The 23,006-nt window shown below is 40.5% G+C and overlaps 2 protein-coding genes across 9 annotated transcripts; one reads left to right on the forward strand and one right to left on the reverse strand.

Moving 5' to 3' along the window:
• Positions 1–330: 330 nt before the first annotated feature.
• Positions 331–12,087, forward strand: LOC116252537 (uncharacterized). Of its 5 annotated transcripts, XM_031626878.2 has the most exons (16): positions 331–646; positions 1,790–4,074; positions 4,292–4,375; positions 4,475–4,561; positions 5,162–5,571; positions 5,710–6,164; positions 6,256–6,314; positions 6,463–6,570; positions 6,726–8,524; positions 8,614–8,722; positions 8,878–9,061; positions 9,290–9,357; positions 10,168–10,277; positions 10,429–11,250; positions 11,711–11,816; positions 11,890–12,087. In XM_031626878.2, the coding sequence occupies exons 2-16, from the start codon at positions 1,800–1,802 to the stop codon at positions 11,925–11,927; spliced, it is 6,714 nt and encodes a 2,237-aa protein (XP_031482738.1). In that variant the 5' UTR covers positions 331–646; positions 1,790–1,799; the 3' UTR covers positions 11,928–12,087. The 5 variants fall into 5 exon arrangements, with proteins under 5 accessions (XP_031482738.1, XP_031482737.1, XP_031482735.1 ...); XM_031626877.2 differs by having other exon boundaries at positions 4,292–4,561; positions 11,883–12,087; XM_031626875.2 differs by having other exon boundaries at positions 4,292–4,561.
• Positions 12,088–12,369: 282 nt separating this feature from the next.
• Positions 12,370–21,448, reverse strand: LOC116252539 (O-fucosyltransferase 29). Of its 4 annotated transcripts, none has more exons than XM_031626880.2 (10): positions 21,264–21,448; positions 19,947–20,443; positions 18,536–18,626; positions 18,069–18,145; positions 17,628–17,716; positions 17,350–17,539; positions 15,208–15,392; positions 13,949–14,051; positions 13,360–13,688; positions 12,370–13,275 (listed from the first exon to the last, which is right to left on the reverse strand). In XM_031626880.2, exons 2-10 carry the CDS (start codon positions 20,193–20,195, stop codon positions 13,044–13,046), a joined length of 1,545 nt encoding a protein of 514 aa, XP_031482740.1. In that variant the 5' UTR covers positions 20,196–20,443; positions 21,264–21,448; the 3' UTR covers positions 12,370–13,043. The 4 variants fall into 4 exon arrangements, with proteins under 4 accessions (XP_031482740.1, XP_031482741.1, XP_031482742.1 ...); XM_031626881.2 differs by having other exon boundaries at positions 21,220–21,448; XM_031626882.2 differs by lacking the exon at positions 21,264–21,448 and having other exon boundaries at positions 18,069–18,149; positions 19,947–20,088.
• Between the last annotated feature and the right edge of the window lie 1,558 nt (positions 21,449–23,006).

The following is a 23,006-nucleotide window of genomic DNA, read 5'->3' on the forward strand; positions in this document are numbered from 1 at the left end:
TGAAAGAAACACTGCTAAAATTTGTTAGTAATGTAAACCGGATTACATTCAGCTGTGGACATCGATCTAGATGTCGAAGTTGACAATGGATTGGAACCGATTAAATGAATCAGATCCGGTTTGAGCTACTGAATCCATGTAAACAGATCCTGGTCCGGACTTGGATCCGAACCGTTTGCGCCACTTGTTCCCGCCCCCACCCAGAATCTAGCCAGGTAGGTAGATAAATGTAGGGTAAAATTGTAAATAATGGAGAAATATAGTCCATTTGATAGAGCCCCTTACTTCATTCAAATTGAGCGTTTAACTGCAGCTCTCACGTTCCCTTTCGTTCTTTCGCAGTACAAAACAGGTGAGAGAGAGAATAAAATAAAAAGGAAAAAGGAATCGACGGTAAAGCGGAGGCAAAAAAAATCCCACTTCATTCGACGACCGGAAATTCATTGAGTTTCTTCTCGGTAAAGTACACCGGAAGGCCGAGGGCTGCCGGAGTTCGCTGCTGGCGGTGGCAGAATGAGGGTTCACCGGCGGAGCGTTAGCTGTGGCCGTCCCCAACAGGTTTTGCCCTGAGGAAATGAAATTGCACACGAAGAAATTTGAGGTTTGGAGGAGGGAAGGACACGACTTTTCCGCCATATGGAGGGAGGTAGAACACAATAAGCCTTCTAATGTCTTGTTAATTTTTCGCCCTAATTTCTTGTGCTGTTATTTCTGAAGGTTCTTAGTGGCCGAATTGGGTCGAATTAGGGTTTTTTTCGTTGGCGTGCCTCGACGTTCTTTTTACGCCTTACTGGTTCTGGATTCGTAAATAGATGTGTTTGGACTTCCTTCAGGAAGATGTACTTCTCTTGCTCTCGTGTTTAAGCTGTCAGTATTTAGTCCTCTTGTCTGCCTTATACTCCCAAAGTTGGCTTCTTGAATGAGAGGACCCCTAGTTAGGTTTTCGGAATGACTGAATCTCAGCTTTCATTTGAACGATTAGTGAATCCATACACGAGTGCACGTATAGTTGTTCGGTGTCTTGCTGCGTGTACGTAAATTTGTGCTTCTGTAGGGCTTCTCATGCTAACGGTTTAAAAGAAGACGATTTTGTAAGTTTTTCGCTGGTGGGAAACAAATTCATTTCCTTTTTTTTTTTTTTTTCTTTTTGGATCTTGTGCAGGTGGTTAGTTATAGTTTCACGAAACACGCTATGGAAAACCTTCATTTTTCTTTTTTCAGTAGGCAAATTCCCACTAGTTATGTTTAGGGACCGTACCCACAACTGTTGACGACCATCTTTAAGATCTTGAGTTCAAGATCCTAGCCAGTCTGACGGCAATACATTGCTTGAGTTGCTCTGAGGTGTTGCAATAAAAAAATTGTACCTTTCATAAACGAGTTCAATGCCATGCATGCAAGTGAACGGACAATGGAAAACTACAGCGAATGGTTCATCTCTAACAAAGAACACGTCCTACGATGCTTTCCTGGAGGACCTGATTAAGGGCCTTGTGACAATGGATCTAGGAGTCTCATTTCCCGATGTGTGTGTTTGTGTGAGTATCTATATAGCGAGAGAGAGAGAGAGAGAGAGAGAGAGAGAGAGAGTATTTTTGGATAATTTGAGGGTGACACAATTTGGAAGTCCCCTTTGGTAGTGCCTTTCATTTCCTTGTTTTAGATCCCCTTTTTTCGCTTAAACGGTTACCTGTAGTCTTCTCTGGAGGTTCTTTTGTTATATGTTGAATTTGATTTTCTGTGGTGCATATGAGATGGGGTTCATTTTTGCCGCCTTTGAAAATTGTAGGGATAAACTCATGGATTATGATGACAATCAACATGCACCCTGTAACACTCAGTTAGGCAGTGAAGATAATAATAAATTTCCTCCAGGGTTGCGTTCTTATTCACTCCCTAAATTTGACTTAGATGAACACTTCCAAGACCCTGTAGCATTTGATAGTCTAGGAGAAAGAGGAATATTACTTGACCTTCCAAGTCAGACAGGAGACCACTGGATTGATGACTATTCAAGGGAGGATAGCAGCATTCTGATACTTGATCCAGTTTCGCAAAGCATAGAATTTGGGAGTGCTGAAGAATCTTGCACCATTCCAAGAAAGTGCAATGTTTGGTCTGAGGCTGCTTCATCTGAATCCGTTGAAATGCTATTGAATTCTGTTGGACAGGATGAGATGGACACCAAAAAAGGTGATGCTGCGAAATCAGATGTCTGTGAGACACGCATTGTGTTAACTAAACAAATGGACACAGGATCCTGTGAAGATGATTCTGCTTTTAAAACAAGTAATGTTTCATGTGCTGATCCCAGAGTGTCGCCTGATAATTTTCTAATAAATTCATCTTCATTAGAAAAACATGATTGGAAGGATGTATGTAGTGTTGAAGGTGTGTCTGTAAATGTTATTGGTGACCACCATGAACATCAAGGGCATGAAAATTTGACAATGAATGAATTGCATGAGAAGGAAGGAAGTAGTCCTAACAGTTCATTAAAGCAGTGCTCTTCCTTTGTTGAATCATTTCAGCATTCCACTACTGACTTTCTGTTGGATAGTAAAAGGTGCTGTGATGATGATGTGCATATGAAATGTGTAGGTTCTCAACAAGTAGAAGGCAGTTTGCTTGGAGAATGTCCCTTACATGTTGAATGTGTGAAGAAAGATGCAGTATGTTGTACGCCTGCAATTTCAAATAAGGAGGCCTCTGAAAGGCTTGTCAGTATGCCGACAGTTTCTCCATCCATGCAAGCTGATGGAAGTGAGAAGCTACAGGATACTGAAAAGGCAACATATCATATTAGAGAAGTAAGTGAGGATGCTTTGTGTCAGAGGCCACAAGACACTGTGATAGCTGATGATGGTAATGATAATACTAAGCAATTTCCTAGCATACAAGCGGAAATCGTTAACCATCCTATGGAGGATGAATTTGTGGATAGGAAAAGTGATCAGGTTGCTGAGACAGATTATGTTGAACAGAGTAATATAATTGCAGGAAGCCTTAGTTTGGTGCAAAAGGTATCTGCTTCTCCAAATGCAACTGAAAGCAAACACGAATTAGTGTCCATAGACCTCAGTTGCAGGAAGGTCCACACAGCAAATGCAGAAGAAGTTATTTTGGATCTGGATTCTAAATTGCCAAAGGAAGTTGCTGATGCACGGGCAGGCAATAAGGTGGCTCCTGCTATAGTTAATGATTTCTCCGAACTTCTAACTGGGCAAAGTCCAGGATTATCTAAGCCTATGGCGCATAGGAGTATAGGCTTGCATTCCTTAATATCTTTGTCTGAAAATGCTTCTCAACAACCATCTGGTACAAAACCACGTGAGAATGACTCTGGTTCTTCAGGTATAGACATGCCCAAAGCTGATTTTGCTTCTGATCTTGGATTGAAGGTTGCAAGTTCTCGTCATGGTCTTGCTATGAAGAATACTGGGCAGTCCCCGAGCAGGATTGCAGCGGAGGATACTGGGAAACTTGAGATGGTTGTGGGGGACATTTGTACTTCAGAAAGTCTGCTCTCTGAAGCTAAATGCTTGTCGACTGCATGCATAAATCAAGATGTGAGTCAAATTAGATCTAAAGAAGGCGTTATTTCCATGTGTGCTTCTAGCTGCTCAGAGGGGACTCTTCATCAGGCCACTGAGAGGAACGTTGCATCTAATAAAGCACACGTTCAGCAAAAAGAAAAGAAATCAGATTTGCCTGGGTCAGGAGAAACAGGAAACCAGGGAAGGGTGTCATCAAACTCTTTAGACATGCCAGTCGATGGGGAATGTCAGTTGGCAAGCAAAGATGATCCTGCTTCAGTTTCTGGGAAACATGCCTCCCTTAGTGTTGGAGCAGTAACTGATTTGGTAATCCATTCTCCAGCTCCTTCACAATATTCCACCGATAATGCACAACACTCCAAACTTGGGACATCTGAAGCGGAGAAGGCTACTCATCAAAACTCTCCGGAAAAGGATTCTTCTGATTCCTTTCCTTCACTAGTTGAACAAACTGGTTCATCTGCAGTGTTTGAAGTTTCTTTAAAAAATTCTCAGTTTTCAGAAGTATCTGTTGCAGGTAATTTAGTTGAATTAACCTGATTTGTGGTTCTGAATCATTGTACTCATTCTTTCATAGCTGGAACTGGGTGTGTATATTTGGTTTCTGCCTATAATGTCTGCGATTAGCTTTTGGCACATGATCTCAAGTTGCAATGAGAAGAACTCTTGGTATATGTCCTGTATTTATTATGTATGATAATGCATAGCTCTTGAGGGTGATTGTTGTTTTGCAGTTAAACAAAGTGGAGAGGACGAGCAGCTTAAGCATCCTATGGTTTCTTCTGCAACATCCATATCTAACGCGTGCGGTATCAAAGGTCTGACATCTGAAGCGAGCATTCCATTTTCAGAAGAAAATCGCTGTCAAAATTGTTCTCCTAGCATAGACACTCAATCATGTTCAACTGCTCAAGCAGATGCTGTTACATTGTTAAACTCTTCAGAATCAGGATTGAAAGAAGCTTGTTTGGATGGTAGGGAATCCAATCCAGCCCCAAATTCAGGTACTTTGTTGCTCCTTTAGAAGTGGCATAAATCCTTCCTGTGTTTGCTCAAGTTCTTTACAAGTTGATTAAAGAATCTTCTTTTTTTTCTTTTTTCTTATTGCCTTAAGTTACTATTTATGTCTGAAGAAATGGTTGCTTTTGAAGACTATATAGGTAAACTTGATTTGTATTTTCGCTTTCATCGAATTTGAGTAGGAGATTTTACTCTGCTACGTGTATGGAATTTTCTTTTTAATGTGGAGAACAACTGAGCTCCAGTTGTATAGAGGACATGGCTATTTGCATACAAATTTTTAGCTTTATGGAAATAAATTTGGTAAAATTATGGTATCTGAGTTACACCTGCTCTCTCTGGTTGGTGAAATGAGGAATTTAGACAAGGTAGACTGAATTCTAATGCACATAATCTTGATTCTCTCTACCTTCTAATGCATTAGTAATGCTTGCATGCTGGTTTCATATGACAATAAACTAGGTGTTCTTGTGGATTTAGAGAGTCTTCTAGAATTTTCACATGCATATTCGATATTTCCATTTTAAACATGTTGTGGTCATCATCTATTTTGTTGATGTCATTTATAAATTTCTTATTTGCAGTTGGTGCATTAAATTCTGTTAATGGTAGCTCTTGCAAGCCTGAGATCTTGAAGTCTGATACTGACGCATCCAAAGTTGACAATGACGGAAATGTTGCAGCTGACTGTGGTTCACCGACCATCATTAGTTGTAAAGAATCTCTTCAAGATGAAGCTCATCACCATGAAACTGAGAATCAGTCCTTACTGCAGAGTCCTGCTTCTGGAAATGCACCTGGTGCTACTTCCAGTACAACTGGTCAGTCTGATGGAATGAAAGCATCTGACCAAATTCCTGATATGTGTGACACACCAGAAAGTGATAAAAGTTTCACATTCAAGATAGGAAATCTATCAGGTTCATCTGTGAATGAGAAAAGTGGTAAAGACTGGAAGCAATTTCCGTCAACTGGGCCTGCTGAATTATTCCAGGTAGTTTTGACTTTTTTATTAATTCTATGACTATGTTTCATGTTTTTTGTCTTTTCATATTGTTTTGTTAATTTATGAATGGACTGTCAACCAGCTCTCCCTTTTTTTTTTTTTTTTTCTGTTGGGACTCGCCATTAGACCACGGGATCAGCAGAGAGGACATCTGATGGGAATCCTCAAATAAGTGAAGAGAAAAAGATGATTGAAGCTAGCAAGAGTCGTGGTAAGAGTAAAAGTAGGTCAAGGTCTGGTAATGGAACTGAAAGAGCAACAACCAGTAAGGGGAAGCCTAAAAAGGAGGCATCATCTAGAAAGCTCACATCCTTGACTGCAGGGAACGATAAACATGAGGGTAATGCTTCAGCTGGTCCCAGCAAAAATGTACTGGGCAGTCCCACCCAATTGGAAGAGAGTAAAAAATTGGCACATGTAGAAGGTAGCACTACAAAACCATACTCTATCACCAGCATCCAGGCATCTACTCCTGTTTTGAATGCTTTAGCTTCTTCCGCATTGGCATTGTTTCAGCAGCCTTTTACAGATATGCAGCAACTACAATTACGTGCACAGATTTTTGTTTATGGTTATTTAATGTAAGTTTCCTGAGCTGTTATGTGTTACTTTTCTCAACCATGTCTGTGCTCCTTTCCTCTGGTTGCTCCAATACCTTTGATTATTTTGCAGTCGAGGTGCAGCACCAGACGAGGCTTGTATGGTTTCAGCATTTGGTGAAGCTGGGAGAGGTGGAATTGCACTTCAGTTTCAAAGCTTTTTCTTGAATGTGGTTATTTAGTTTGTGCCTTTTCCGGTTACTCAGTGGTGATGTCTGGTGGCTTTGCTCAATACTGATATTTGTTGGGGTTCCAATTTATATATTTTTTGTGTAACTAGATGGCGGAAGGAACATGTGGGAAAATGTGTGGCGCGTGGCTGTGGAACGTGCTCATAGTCAGAAATCTTTGCCTGCAAGTCCTGAGATCTCACCAATTATCCATTCAGGTTCCTCCACAACCCCAATCCCCCCACACCCCCACCCCCCCCACCTTCCCCTGTTTCCTAGTCTCTTCTCTTCGTCTTGACAATCCCTTTAATTTTCCAGGTTACATGACACCTGAGTTGAATTTCCTACTGACAGAAGAATTATCATGTTTCAGGGATGAGAGTTACAGAGCAAGGCTCAAAGGGAAATTCTGGTTCCAGTAAATCTTCTGTTGTTTCTGCTAGTCGGAACACTAACAAGAGTTCCCCTCTTGCACTCCTAAATCCTGCAGTATCTCTGCCCTCTCCAATGTGGAATGCAACGTGGAATGCAACACCATCATCCCGTGACATGGTGCAGAGCAGCAGTATAGCTAGGGCTTCACTTATTGATCCTCATCCAACTTTTTCACCTTATCTGTACTCATCTCCTCAAATAAGACCTTTTACAGGACATTTCAGCTCCTGGCCTTCTCAGGTCTCCAGTCCTGTTCCCTGGATTTTGTCTCATACATCTACCCTGGATGCTGGTTCGCAGTATGCTGCTTTTTCGATGCCAGATACTGTTCAAGTGGCTCCTGTTAGAGACCATGCAGCTGTTTCTCTTGTTAATGTTACCCCAAGTACTCAAGTGGTTACATCTACACCTTTGCCTTCTCTTGTGAGTTCCACGGTGGCTGCTGCTAATGTTTCAGTAGATGTAAAGAAGACTACTTCGGCTTCTCTTAAGCAACCTTCTGCTGATCAGAAACCAAGGAAGAGGAGGAAAAGTGTGCCAACAGAGGACAATCAGCTTCTGAATGTTCAGCAACCCCAGACAGGATCAGTTTCCTCAGAAATGGTCACTACACATGTCTCTGCTCCATTATCCCTTACTGCAGCTACCACTCTATCTGTGTCTGCTGGCTCTATGTGTAAAGCTTCTTCTGGTGCTCCTGTTTCACTTAGTCCTCCTACAGCACTGCCCACCTCAAATTATCACATATCTGATCATAATACTGAACAGAGGGCTGCTTTTTCAGAAGAGGCCTCCATTCAAGTTGAACAAGCTAAGCTACGGGCAGAAGATGCTGCAGCACACGCAGCTTCTGCTGCGAGGCATAGCCAGGAATTATGGAATCAGTTGACCATGCAGAAGAACTCCAAACGTGCTATTGATGTTGAAGGCAGGCTGGCCTCTGCCTTGGCTGCTGCTGCTGCTGCTGCTTCAGTTGCTAAGGCAGCTGCTGCAGCTGCTAAGGTTGCATCTGATGCTGCATTGCAAGCAAAATTGGTGGCTGATGAGGCATTGACCAAGAAAAGGATGGTTACTGGTGGTGGCATTTCTGAAGTTGGGAAAAATTCTGCAAATGTTACCCCTGTTTCACTTTCTAAAGGTAAGGTTAAGCAAGGTGGCACCAGTTCTGTTGTTGAATTTGCAAAAGAGGCAGCAAGAAAAGGAGTTGAAGCTGCTTCTGCTGCCACAAAACGAGCACAGAACTTGGATGCTGTTGTAAAGGCTGCAGGCCTGGCTGCAGAGGCCATATCTCAAGCAACTGCAATTGTTGCAATGGGTGATCCTCTGCCGCTGACATTGAATCAATTACTAGAAGCTGGCCCCGAGGGCTACTGGAAACATCAAGATGTGGAAGGCAGATTTGCATTAGAACCAACGGTGAAGGAAGTTAAGAATTCTGGAGAGGCCAATAGCTTGAATGTGAAAGTTTCATCTAAAAATGATGCCGTGCGAGGTGTGAAGGAGACAAACACAAATATTTCTGAAGAATTGCCTGGTGGCCCAACTGAAGGCGGTCGAAGGCTACTGAGTTCAATACGCCAGGAAGTTGCCCCTGTTGAAATTGCATCTAAGCGACGGCAAAGGGCACGTAAAGCTGCTGGTTCTGCCAATGCTCAGCAGACGATCCCTTCCTCAGAGTTTGAATCGCATAATGATTCCTCAAAAGGGAATTGTATTCAGCAGGGATCACTCGTTGAGGTGGGTGTAATATCATTGTTTTGGATAATTTGACCTTAGGTTCATCAGATTTTCTGTTTATAGGTATATCAAGTTGTTTATGATGACAGGTAATTTCTGACGAAGATGGTCTCAGAGCAGTATGGTTCTCAGCCAAAGTGTTGGAGGTAAAGGAAGGGAAGGCTTATGTATGCTACAATGATCTTTTGTCTGATGAAGGTATTTTCAAAATTTGCACACTATGATGCTTCTTTTCTGGTTCATGTATTGCAATTTCCATCATTGAGTGGTTAACATGGGGCTATTGTCTATAGAGTTTAGGTATAGTTGGCAACTTGCATGCAAGTGTTTTAATGCCATATATTTACTATTAGCAGGCACAGGACAGCTACAAGAATGGATTCCACTTGAAGCTGCTCATGGGAAGCCTCCCAGAATACGTACAGCTCATCCCACGACTGCCATGCAATTTGAAGGTACAAGAAAGCGTCGTAGAGCAGCTATGGGGAACCATAACTGGTCCGTTGGTGATCATGTTGATGCCTGGATGCGTGATGGGTAAGAACATCTTGATGTTTATGTCTCTGGTTTGGAAGAATAATTTCTTTCTAGCACTATACTGTAGGCTGCCAATTTTCTGCTTCCTCTAGCTGCATTTGGCTCACATGAATTTGGTTGAGGCGATTTGCCTGCCCAAAGTTACTTGTTTGTGATATATTGCTTTCATGGTGCTGGAAGCTACGCTTAATTTTCAGTGGGTAAATTATTACGTTCTTGCAATTTCAGATGGTGGGAAGGAGTTATCATGGAGAAAAACAAGGAAGACCAGACTAAACTGACTGTTCATTTTCCAGGTATTCCTAATTGATGATGCATGCAGATGACTTGTTTGTCTTGTTTCTAAATATGCTAGTGTAATTGATTGCACAAAAATCTTTCTTGCTGCTACATGTGGTACGTTAATGTTATCAAACATGCATCTTTGAGTGAACTGGCAAGCTTCGAACTGTATGCCTTTTCTTGAGTTAAGACATGCATTTCTCTAGTTTATGAGTCAAAATGAGAAGTTGGACTCGGGTTTGTCAAGGTCCCAAAATTATAGTCGGAACTAATCAGTTTGAGTTGGTCAAAAGTGATTGACTAAAATAAACTAATAATGAGGCACATAGACCTAAAATATTAGACATAGAACTTCACGTTTCACAGAGAGAGAGTGTGCGCAGGATACAACATATATAAAAATGCATCACACACGCATCGGTATTGAATCTATAAAACACAGTATATAGAAATACAGAACATGTGTGTGTGTGTGTGTGCAATATGTATAAAGATACAAACATAAATTAACATGTGATATTTAGAAGGGCCTCCTGTTTGAGAAGGCCGACAGGTTGGCTAACTAGTTTCTTGAATGCACCCAGCCAACTTGGTAGAGGGGACTAGTTGGCTGTGGGTGGCACTTAACCTGACTAGTTAGTATTTGACAACTAAATTATCTAGCATACCACTTCGGTTTTTGGCTGTACGGTTTTTATATGCGATTCTTGGAAAGGACCTGCACAAACTACAAATATGCCATGTTCATTTGTCTATCATTTGTTTATGTTTTCTTTAATTAGTTGTGTCGTAAGTATTTACTCGCAATGGGGATTATGGTACAGATGAAGGAGACATATCAACTGTAAGAACCTGGAATATTCGACCATCTTTGGTTTGGAAGGATGGCCAGTGGGTTGAGTGGTCAAGGGAAACTGCTTGTTGGCCTAATGAGGTTGGAACTGTGCTTTACACTATATTTCATTGTCATTTCTCAATGCAAAGTTTAAGCCTTCTATTGCTGTATTTTTTTTTTTTTTTTGGGGTGATAAGTGTCGAAGCATGTTAAAGAAACTTTTTGGGGGTCTACGTGTTGTGGATGGCAGGATGATGCTCCACTCGATAAACGACGGAAGTTGGACAAGGAACCTGAAAATGATGGACAAAATGAAAGGAATGAGGACCATCTGTCAAAAATTACAAAATGTGATGATACTATCAAACATCAAGACTCCACGTCATTTGCTTTATCATCCAGTGTATTTTCTGTTGGGAAGAGTACCACAGAAGATCGTGACCTGATTGCTGGAAGAGTAAAGCGAACTGGACTACAGAAAGGGGGATCGAGGGTGGTGTTTGGGGTACCGAAGCCGAAAAGGAAGTTCATGGATGTTAGCAAGCACTACATTACAGAACAAGTTGGCAAGGTTGGTGAAACAAACAATCCAGTCAAGGTTGCCAATTATTTGATGCCTCGAGGATCCTCTAGGTTGAGGAATGTATCCAAAGATGTTCCTAGGACTGGTCGAGTGACTAACACAAAGTCTAAGGATATTAAATCAGGAAAGTTACAGGGAATTCAAAGGAAAAATAGATCAAAGGATGACTCATCCATTTCTGCGTTGCCTCAATCAGTTGGGGCTACTGACGATCAACCAAATGTGCAACCTTCTGCAAGCAATGAAAACAATTCAGAGAGACAGAACAGGAGGGAAATTGGTTTTTCTGATGCTGCAGGAGGGCAAGAGTCGGACGAAATTTCCTCTAGAAGCAAGCCCTCTTCAGTTGGTCTGAGACAGGCACCTAAAAGGAAACTTGCCTCTGCTGGTCAAGGGCTCTCTGATGAAGCCTTGGCTGCCACTGGTAGTCAAGGGAAGGCAGCTTTGGAGCCACGGAGGTCTAACCGTAGAATTCAGCCAACATCAAGGGTATTTTCTTGGCCCTAATTAGTTGTGGTCATCTATAAGCTTTTTCATTTTATAATTTGAATTCTGTTTTATTAGATGGAGAATTTAAATTCTAATCATGCATGTATTTTAGATTTTAGCTAATACCTTTCCTGAAATGCTATTTTGATCAGATCAGTATGTCAAATTGCTGGTAAGAATTCAAACAGGTCTATTGAATGATACACTTTTTTTTAAGCGTCCTTCAGAGCCTGGGTTGAGTATGCCAATGCTGTACCTAATCATTTTGGCATGACCACATCCAACCTTGCTTACCAGGGCTTGACCCATGGCCTTGTTTATGAACTTTGGGAACCAACCAACGTAGCCTGGATCCTTGTTATGGTTTACTAGCCCGAGCCGCTTAAGAGAGTTTCACAATCAATTTCCTCAGTTTAATCATGTCCCTCCATTAACACCACCATCTGTATTACCTGTGCAGCTACTGGAAGGATTGCAAAGCTCCTTAATTACAACTAAGGTCGCTTCTGTTGGCTTGCATGATAAGGGCGGCAAATCTTCAAAAAGGAGCGCCAGTTCTGCAAAAGGTAAAGCTTCACTCTATTTATTCAGTTATATTTAAGGAATGGTGAGTGAATTTACTTTTGAACCAGGAAACAGCCATGGCGTTGAGAGATAGAACCATCGAAGAAGCCTAGGAGGCTAGGATTTACCCCGCCAGCAACTTATATGGGGTTAACTCAGAAGTGCTGCTATTTTATTCTGTATATAATTTTAGCTGTAGCTGACCTGCCCTTTTCGGAGAGCAACAGATTGTAACATGCATTTGTATGCTATAATCCTCGTCTGCTTTTTTTATATGGAAATTTTTCATCTGCATATTCTGTCAGATAGGTGCACAAGTATATATATGCAGCGGAAATTAACATATCCAAAAACATAAATACCGTATGCTCATCAATTTTCAGATCCTATGCTGCATACTGTTTCGTAGTTATCGAGGTGACATTGACCACTTGTTAGACCCCAAAATAATTTGTGCATTTGAGGCTAAACGCATGTTGAAATATGGCTGATGGATCCATAATCAGACGTCACTGCATTTTGTCCAACGGGGTTAACAATTGTTCGGGACAAAGGTTGCTTCTGTAAAACATGAAAAACGTTTCATACCACTGCAGGGGGATGCCTACAATCACTTATAAGGAAGGACCGATAATCGCCTACAATCACTTATAAGGAAGGACCGATAATCGCCTACAATCACTTATAAGGAAGGACCGATAATGTGAAATTCAAGGACAGCCTTAATATGTCTCCACTTTGAAGTTCATGCCATCGTGAACCCAAATAAGGGGAACCATTTGAAACAATTCTTCGTCTTCCGTTCTTGGACATTAATCTAAGATCTCGTTCTTGATGTAACCAGAGATTCAAATGAACACGGAGGTGGTCCCTGACTGAGAATTGATGGCCCATGGGTCTTCTACGGTGCACAATCTTCTCATCTGTCATTTGAGAGCTATCAGAAGTCCATACAGCCTCCTGCTTCTCTCAAAAGCCATCAGAAAGTCCACAAAGCCTCTATACGCCACCGCTTGGTTCATCGATTCTGATTAATCAGGCAGGGGCAAGCAACTTCCTAGAGTTCAGTCACGATCTTCCTCGGTGGTAGATCCTGGTTTCAGACATTAGAATTTAGAACCCAACAGATGTCAATCGCATCCAACATCTTCATCAATCGTTTTCTGGAAAAAAGGCTGTGTCGGTGCATGGCTAACTGTTGACCTCTGACGTTGGTGTAACTTCTCTTGCTAAGTAGTGCTGCTGTTCGTGTACTTCGGTTTTTTACATATACAAGAATACGGAAACTCATGGAAGTCGCCTCGTCCTGGCTTCATTTCATCTGGTTCTCCCATGAAACCTCTCTGGCAAGATCTGATCTTCCTTGCAAGCACTTCTGGCTCCAATTCATGGCGACCTTTCAGTATTGAGCTCAAACGCTTTGCATTAGGGCGAATTGTTCTTTTGTGACCCATGTATCTCCTGCAGTTTTAGCAAATCAAAGTTAACGAGCTATGCAACTAATAGAAGTCCACTTAAGAGAAATTGCAATCACAAATAACATACCGACGCCCAGCCAGCACCTTTGCCATATTCCCATTGTTGTTTGTAACAAACACATCACTCAAGTCGCATACAATGTAATCGATAGCAGCAAGGCGAGAGGAGAATGGCATGAAGGGACGCAATTCTTGACCTGCCAGCATCTCTTTAGTGTAGTAGTTTGGAAATAGGCCTCTAAGAGGATCAAGGGTTTCCTCTCCTCCATAAACTTCTCCAGAAGCGACATATATATACGAGTCATTCTTGAAACCAAGCCCTCTCAACATTAAGCCGACCTCATGTGGAGTAAGCGGGCATTTTCCCCGTCTTAGCTCACCTTCTGGACCCAAATCCTGGAGAAATGAGAAAGCCGGTAAGGCTGGATTTCAGTGCCACACAACAGATGCGGGGGGAGAGAGTGGGGGTGGGGGGCGCTTTAAAGAAGTTAAGGATGACATTTTAAGATAAGTGAATTTTGCCAAACAGGCAATGTCAGAATTTCTTTTAACCATATTTGGCATTATTTAAGTTGATCTAAAAGAAATTGTTTTCTTGATCAATGGCATGAAAGAAAAAAGTTGCATCCATTTGCAAAAAAGTTTAGCAATCTCACAGGTAATGTTGCCCAGCGCTTTCTTATCTCATTCAGCTCTTCTCTTTGCTTTTTATCTCCACCATAATAGCATCCAGAAAAAGCAAGCATATCAGGCTCAAACCTGTGGAAGGGAGACAAAAATTACAACCACACGAAGGAACCAAAAAAATGAACCAAATTGGATGTCGAATCAGCAAAGAACCTTAAGAAAAAGATTATTTGATACTTGTGCCAAGAACGTAAGGTAGTAAATGGAGCGGTCAGCAATCCTTGCTTGCCTTGATGCTGAGTCAGCATCAAGGCAAGCAAGGCCCCTAGAAAGCCTAGTCGAAACCTGGGGAAGACTCTTATTCGAATTGCAAGATTGGCACCTAATTGAAAAAAACGTTGGGAAAAGACCCAATAACTAAATGTATTGAAAAGAGGCCACAGATTATAGGGACATCTGGAAGACAAGCTAAAAACCTGTTGCAGACATGGTTTTAGCATCAAATCATGTTCTGAAACAAAGATCAGAACAAGAACAAAGATTTGATGCCAAGCCCATGTTGACATAGATTAGTTAGCAAATTTGTCCCACTCAAGAGGAATTGCAATTATACGGACATCTTGAAGACATGATAAAACCTGTTAAGACATGGTTTTAGAATTAAATCATGTTCCGAAACAAAAGATTTGATGCCAAGACCAGGCTTCTGACATGGTTTAGTTGGCAAATTTGTTCCACTCACGAGGCATTGCAATGTACAAAACTCTAACAAGCAGATGCTGATACCAAGCATAAGATCAATGACGATGAAAGAGGAGACTTCCCAATTTTTTCATTGACATGAACTCATATGCATAGAGGCTTATCTATTCAGTAGCCACAGGCACTTGTAGACTAGGTTTAGATTAAAAGGAAAAAAGGAATTAGCCACCTCAAGCTCAAGTCGAGCAATAACTAAACCTGCCAGAAAGGCAGGAGCATGAAAACCTAAATATGCCAGTGGTATATAGAATCTGTAAAGCTGATATAGAAGTCGAAAATTCGCAAGAGACTCCAAAGAAATTTCACTTTCACATGAAATCAGGAATCACCCATGAAGTAGGAATTGTGATCCTTCCAAAATGTCACACGAATAGCCTTCAAAGAGAAAAAATGACAATGTACCGTTCTCCAAAATCATGCATTAGTTCCCACATATGTTTTCCATTTTTTAAGGATCAAATAGGAGACATCTCTTGAACCCAGTAACCTTCACCAGATACCAGTTAAGAGCACACCTAAATCATACCTCAAATGAATTGCAATGTAACGTCCGCCACTCATACTTTGCATTTTTTTTGCGAGCATCTGTCCCATTTCTCTAATTGGTCTTGTAAACCGCAAAGCATGAAAACTTACTCGACAACGCAACTTTTGTAACTCATCTTCTAGACTATTTGAGAGTCTATAGTCAAACTTTGTCAACTGCACCACCTGTACAAATTCAGAATAATAAAAACGGTAGGTCATGATTCACAAAATGCACCCTTGGTATCAGGAACACAGTGCACGAACTGCTCATCATGCTTCAAAGATATTAATCCAAGTGCCCGGCATTCTCAATTGAAAGAAAAGGGGTAAATTCATAGAAAGACGTTTTGTTAAAAAAAGAATACAATCTTTCAGAAATTTATTAATTCCTATAGGACATTAACTATGTTAATGTGGACAGTTCCTCAAGATTTGTCAAAATCACCCATCCATGTCCAAGTTTTGGATGCTGAACACCCCAAACAAACTTAGGAGTTGGTTTCTATGAATAAAAAAAAAGGGAGATACTATGATTAAGCATGATGCCAATCTGCAAATATGCAATTTTTTTCTGCATATGTATTACCCAAACCACATGAGTACAATTAATTAGAGGGAGGCAAAACAGACAAGAAATCCCCCCACACGATACAGAAGTAACTAGTAGATGGAATAACAGGATATACTCTGGTATTAACTTAAAAATGGATTAGGATAAGCACTACAAACATGGCCATCTTCCCAAGCCACCAGTCATATTAAAGTTCTCTCTTAAATAGCAGCCAATAAAGTAAAAAAAACACACTAACAAACCAAATTGAGCCAAGATGTATAATGTATTATGCTTTATGCATCAAGTTGTCTAGCAACCAAGAAAACATCTATACACCCACTTGGGTGCGGCTTGGGTACTTGTTTGACCGTACCGGGTACGGTCAACATATCCGGGTACGTATCTGACATTTTTCGGACTGGGTCAAAGTTGCCCAAGTCCAAAACCATCTTTAAATTAGGGATTTTGTTTTTCTTTATTACTTTTAAACAAAACACAGGACCCTCGACTTTTGTCAAGGGCTCTATGTATTACCCACAATAGCAGCACATGTGGAGTTCTCCGGCGATGTTGGATGCTCCATCGACTGGTTTCCGGCAATTTTTTGTGAGAGGCAATGTCTCTGGCGAAGGGCGATGCAGCTGTTGTTGTTCAGCGACTTCTTCATTGACTGATTTGGACATTTTTTTGTTAAAGCTTCATATTTAAGGTCTATCGATTTACTTCTGGCGGCAGGTTTAGAATTGTCTGCCCTTCTTCTATGACCTGCATCAACTATTCTTCTTTTTCTTCTTCAAAAATCATATCATCTGCAACCATATTTTTTTTATTTCAGATAACCATGCGTCCATGCATGCTCCTATGTTATTTTCTGTAACTCACCCGTTCCATTTCAGCATTTAGCACTTAGATTCCAGTTCCACAATGCTGAGTCATGGTTCATATTTGACTGTCTAAGGGGCTGTTCAGTTGTTTGGTAGATGATTTTCCTCATTCCATTGCAACTTTGCAATATATGCAGCAGATGACTTTGAGATACGCTTAAAGTTTTTCATAGGCTTCTTAATCACACTGGTGCAAGAGTCGTTGGTAACTTGGTATATATCTTTTGTGTTGTTTACTTGTTTATGTTGATATATGTTTTCTATGTTGTTTACTTGTATATGTTCTATGTTGTTTACTTGTTTATCATTTCTTAGTAAGTTTTTTTTGTTTTATATATATGGCCGTATCCCCGCACCCAAGTTTTTTGAAAATGGTCCATATTCGTACCGGCACCCATACCCGTACCTACCTATGTGACATAGCAAACCGCAGAGTCATTCTTTTAGATGAAACAAACTATTTGAATTGAATATCACATCAAAAAAGGATGCTCCATCGAACTTGTTAACATAGTTTATAACTTTATACTTTACAGACAGTAAGGACACCACATGCACTGAAAGAAAATATCTACCTCACATCGATGCAGCAGCAGCATCAGGAAGTCAGCATTTTTATAGAGATTAACACAATTCATATACAAGGGAACCCAATGCAGGAAACAACATATAGAAGACAAAATATGATTCACTAGTTGGTTACCCGTCTTCTATGGAGGATAGGAAGAACTTCCTCCAGATAGTATTCAGGCAATGATTTTCGTGGAACTCGCATAGTATACGGTGGTTTGTCCATTGACCTCATTACTTTGTCAGGAACCCTCTTGACAATTGTTACATCCTTTGAAAGTGAAGAAATAAACCAGTCAACATCAAAGATGTCGACAAAATCACTGCATTTCAGGGCATTAAATAGTCACAATATTGTAATAAGTAGACTAAGTTCAAATAGTTCCACCAATGTAAATTGTATCAGACAACCTGTTGTCCTTCCAGAAAGAATGATGATCCAACTCAGGTACAACCAGTGTGGCATTCAGTACCCTCGCGACAACTACTGCATCTGTTATCTGAGCAAATGCACATCATTTATATAATATGGTAAATGATAATCATCACCAACAGTTAAATGCTTTCACTTTTGTATTCATTTCTTTTCCCTAAACTTCAAGTGAACGAGTACACAACATGATTGAAGGTGACTGTTTTTTCTGGAAAGGTACTGAAAAAAATTCATCAAAAGGTTGTCCTGTAAGAAAATTAAATTAATAAGCGGTAACACATAAACTACCAATGGAGCCAATGGCACTGAACAATTTATAAGCTAAAGATAAAATTTCTCCAGGTGTACAATCTGCAAGCCAGGGCAATTGACACTCTACATTCATGACTGAAAAGGGGGAACCAAAATAGAATACATACCCCTACTCTTTGTTGGTTTAGTCCTCCACTTGCAGCAATCAGCAAGTACCCATTCGACATCCTTTCACGCACAGCAGCTGGCTTAAGATAAAAAGCAAAGTCAATAAATCCAGCAGTATCACAAAACAACAACAAGAGAAAGGTTGGTTAATTTATCTAAAATTGCTGCAATAATTAACGAGGAAAAAATGAAATTTTTAAATTCATGAACAAAGAGTACTCAGATAAAATTTACAGCATTGCAGGGTCTGGATACTCTGGAAGTCAAGTAAGACACTTGGAAGTACTTGATTTGATATCATGTCAATGCATGCCATGGCAAAAAGCTTCAAATGTCAATGCATGTCTACTCCATGAAATCACCCATAACCAACTAACACATAGGCTCATGGCCATAACAAATTACAATGAAAAAATACAAGAACACACCCTATTGCTAAGAAAAAAGAAGAAAAAAAGTGGCTTACGAGAAAAATGAGGGCCTCTATTAGCACAACCACAGTAGAACTTAGCTGCCTTTGATTTCCATATATTAATTGGCGCAGCATGACGTTCTTCCTACACCCACTAAACAGTAGTCAGACCATTTGCAGATACAGAAAAGTATATTACATCGGAAGCTTGATTGAAGAAAGAAACTAGTAAAACAGACATGTAAAAAACCACCACAAAGGAAAAAGGACATAGAAGAACATGAATTCATGAGCAAGAAACAAAAACAGTTAAATGCAAATACATAAAGAAGTAGGTGTAAATTTCAATGCATGATAATTCTAATGTAATGTACAGTGGCACAACACTTGATTCAGATCATGTCTCTCTGTAGTGAGAAGATTAGTCAAAAGAACATAATCAGCAGAAAAATAGGTAAAAAGAGATAGAGGATCAACAGAAAAGGGACACAGACCCCTGATAATTTTCAAAGTTGTAATTTCTTTTGCCATGTACTCCGATAGGTGCATAAACAATCACAATTATGGCAAAATTTGACACTATGTCTGCCCTTATAGACACAGACAAGGACATTTTATATTATATGTTCATTGCATGATGAAAAAATAAAACAATCGCCTGTCATCCCTTGCATGACACTTCCAGCACAGCTTCTTCACAAGTCAATTTTTAATTGAGTTCTTACATGATATTGGAAGTTCACCTACTTGTAACATTTGTTTGATTAGGTTTGTTTGCAGAGGGTCTGACAGATAAAATAACCAGGTGTTACTTAATGGCCACCAACATAGGTATCAGTTCTGACCCAAAAAAAAAAATTTCAAGATATTATAGCCTAAATTTCTGAGGTTTAGTAATAACTAATAGTTGATGTGAAAGCCGACCAAGATAAATTTTTGGTTGCTAGCATTTGAAGTTTATTCTATCACCTAACTGTGTTGCACAAAGCTGATCACGCTATCCAAGACTCCAACTATCAGTAATTTGCATGGCTATAGTGCAGCCATAAATAGAAGCAGTATACATTTTTTGTGATCATCATCAGTTGTTTGGACTCATACAGGCTAAATCTTTTTCCAATCTCCATCAACTGTATGTGGAAGGAAAAAAAATCTATTCCACATTTGTATGGTGTTTTAATATTGTAAGAAGACATTCAGCTGTTCATTGCATACATTTTCCGGAAAGCTTCTGATAGGCATTGGTGTAGATCAGTACTATGAGAAACATTCTATTAAAGCTTACGAATATAAAGTTTATACAATTTTATGCATTTACTTGATTATATTGCTACACCTTCTCCATGCAGTGCATTTTACACAACCTGTCAGCTCAATTTCCAATGTGGAACAAGTGGCATGAATATGTTGAAAACAATAATAAAAATGAACAAGAAATCATGCTTCAACTATTACGCTTCCATACCATCTTGAAAATAGAGGGGCGCCTCAGGAACTGCTGTGGATACAGCTCAAGATCAATTAAAGACCCACTAAATAGAGAAACAAGTGCAAGGGCGAAAATAGCTGATCCACATATCACTGAAACAGAAGCAGGTCTCCTTAGCCACCTACATTTCTGTTGAAAATGCCTCTGTTGCAAGTGCAACTTCGATAAGGGAAAGCCCATTTTCACTCTCCTAAACCTGCAACCACGCAATTTAACTGCACCCATCTTGCCAAAATACTGAAAATAAACAAAAACTCAGCATCCAATCCTGACTTCTGAAGCCATTAACATCCAGCTTCCCTCTTCACCCTTTCAAGCATAACCGCTGAAAGACCTATACCCACGAAATGCACACCTCTAAAAATATCGCAATTCGCAAACCATACCATCGAACAGGACCACCTCCAGATTACCCATCCAAACTAAACGAAACTTCCAGAATCACCCACATTTACGTATCGCCTTGCAGTCCGCTGCATATAGAAAGAAGCATAAAGATGAACATAAAGCTCAACAACTTAACGAAGCACATTCCAAATTTATAAAGTTAAGATTTACAAAGAGTTTACATTACTAGGAGCACAATTCCTTCAAGTGCCTGAAAAGTCTCACTAAAACTATCCAGTATTGACATCTTCTTCCCCGTCATAAAGAACTGATTAGCAAGATTTCCTTTAATCAAGCGTTACGTATGAGAAGGAAAAGAGAAGGGATAGTGAAGTGGACATCAACTGAATCTCCCAACAAACATCATGAAGAACCAAAATACCGTGAACCAAAACCTCATTAAACACTTACATTAACTAAACGCACTCAGACAAGACCAACAGGTAACAAAAGAAAGGAAAGCAAGAAACGCAAATCCTCGTCCGGCTACCTTAATCCAATCCAAACAAGTGACGAAAACAACGACGAGAGCAGAAACCCGAAAAAAAGAAAAAAGAATCCCGAAAGATCCCCTTGCAAAGAAACAGAAACCGATCTCAAGTTCCCCTCCTGACCCGCACCACCCCTTTCCCCTTCTCGCGAAATCATCGACCGACAATTCGACACCGACAACTCTACGAATCGCGAAATGTTGCAACAGGAAACCCTACGTCTCGTAGAAAACATCAAGTCTAGTGATCCGGAGGAGACCACAGTCATCGCAAAAGCATCTATAAACAATAAAAAGAAAGAGCAAAACAAAAGATTAAGGGAAAAAGAACAAAAGGTAACCGAACACAAGCGCGCCATAAATGAGACGAACCAATGCAGGAGGGGGGCAGACGGGGAGGGAGAGGCGGGAATTACTCTGCTCGGAAGTTTCCCTAGGTTTCCAGAGAATCCGGCGCGCGGACAATTCCTTCGTGTCCGGCTCACCGGAAGATCTGCAGAAGAGAGAGACCGCTGTTTTCTGAGTCCGCGCTTTCATTGTCCATGCCGTTATTACGAGATCTGGAGCTCCCGCGCCGCAGTGAGAACGGTTTCAAGGGAATTGTGTAATTGAGAAGCACGCCAAGAACAAGGCCCACAGTAACCATCTCGCCACGCAATCCCGCGGGTCTTCGTACCAGAATCTTGTAAAACAGTTTGTCATTTCATGTGATTTGGCAAAATGGTACCTCTCACGCTGCCTTTTTCAGAAAGTTACCCCTCCTTTCCAGTTTCTGCTTTCTAAATCAACCCCCGCGCTTGAGAGTTGAGACCCTTCTCTTTAAGAACGCCGCGGGTCATGTTGTTCTATTTGTTTATAATGGTCTTGGACATTTTTCCTTGTTTTCCCTTTGTATCACCAAAGGAAAATAAACACCTTTTCACATGTAAACATGCCATTATCTCAGCAAACAAAACAATTTTGGAGGGAACTTTCACATGCCCACAAAAAATTCTTGACTGATTATTAGGTACATTCAAATGTAGAATGTATTTCCATGGCTCCCAGTACGTTATGAATCCTTCTTCACGTATACTCCTTTCTTAATTTACCCTTCCCTTGCCTTGGTTCAGGTTCCCGTTGATAGGGTCACCTGCCACCTAATGACACGAGTAGAGATAGAAAAGTTTGTGTCAGGATATGCAACGGAATGTCACGTCACGTCACGTCACGAGCAAAGTCCTAACATGCGGAGCATTGAATCATCGACACCTTTCGAGGAGTTGTAGACAAGATGTAGTTAGAATTCTACAATTCAGGTCTGTTTGATCCAATTGGTCTTTAGCATGATCCAGATTTTTGAATCGGCTGCTTAGTCCTTATGAGCCCTCAAAGGTTGTCGTGGTCTGGACCAAGTGCTGAAACTCATATCGACTTGACCTCTTGATTTCATCCTGCCTCAAGGTTGACGTGATTCGACTCAAGTGCTGAAACTCATCGTGACTTGACCTTTTGATTTCATCCTGTTGAGCTCACTAACTCAAAGAAGGATGTTTACTAACTCAAAGAAGGCTATCCACCAGCGATTTTGTCGCAACCCAACTCACTTTCATACCGAGCTCTAACTCTAGTTTCTCGCCTGTCGGATCTTAACATGTCCTCTATAATTTTGATTCATTTCTCAAAATGCTAGCAACTAGGATAATCAATCACTTAACAACCACTTTTATAAATTTTTGAAGATCACTCATAATTTTTAATATAAAACTAAACTTATCCTAATAAGGTGCTACAGAATTAGGGTTAAGTCGAGCATATATTCAAATCGGTTTGGTGCCAAAACTTGCACAAACAACAACAAAAAGAGAGAGAGAGAGAGAGAGAGAGAGAGAGAGAGAGAGAGAGAGAGAGATTAAGCTTAGCAAAGTTAGGGAAGTTCAGATGAATCTTAGTAAAAATGTATGTAATTTGTAGATTTAGGTAAACATTAATCATTGCCTTATTGCAAACAAAGGTCTGCTAGGAGGGAGCAGGTTATAACTTATGACCCTTAAGAAGATATCATATCTCTCTTCTGCATTTCATAATGCCCATAGGTAATTGAAAGATCCTCCCTTATAAGGGCAAAAGTGGAACGTTCTGGGCCAAATTACCAAAATAGCCCTGTAGTAACGTGGGAA

This window comes from Nymphaea colorata, chromosome 4 (assembly GCF_008831285.2).
Source record: "Nymphaea colorata isolate Beijing-Zhang1983 chromosome 4, ASM883128v2, whole genome shotgun sequence".
Lineage (NCBI taxonomy): Eukaryota > Viridiplantae > Streptophyta > Magnoliopsida > Nymphaeales > Nymphaeaceae > Nymphaea > Nymphaea colorata.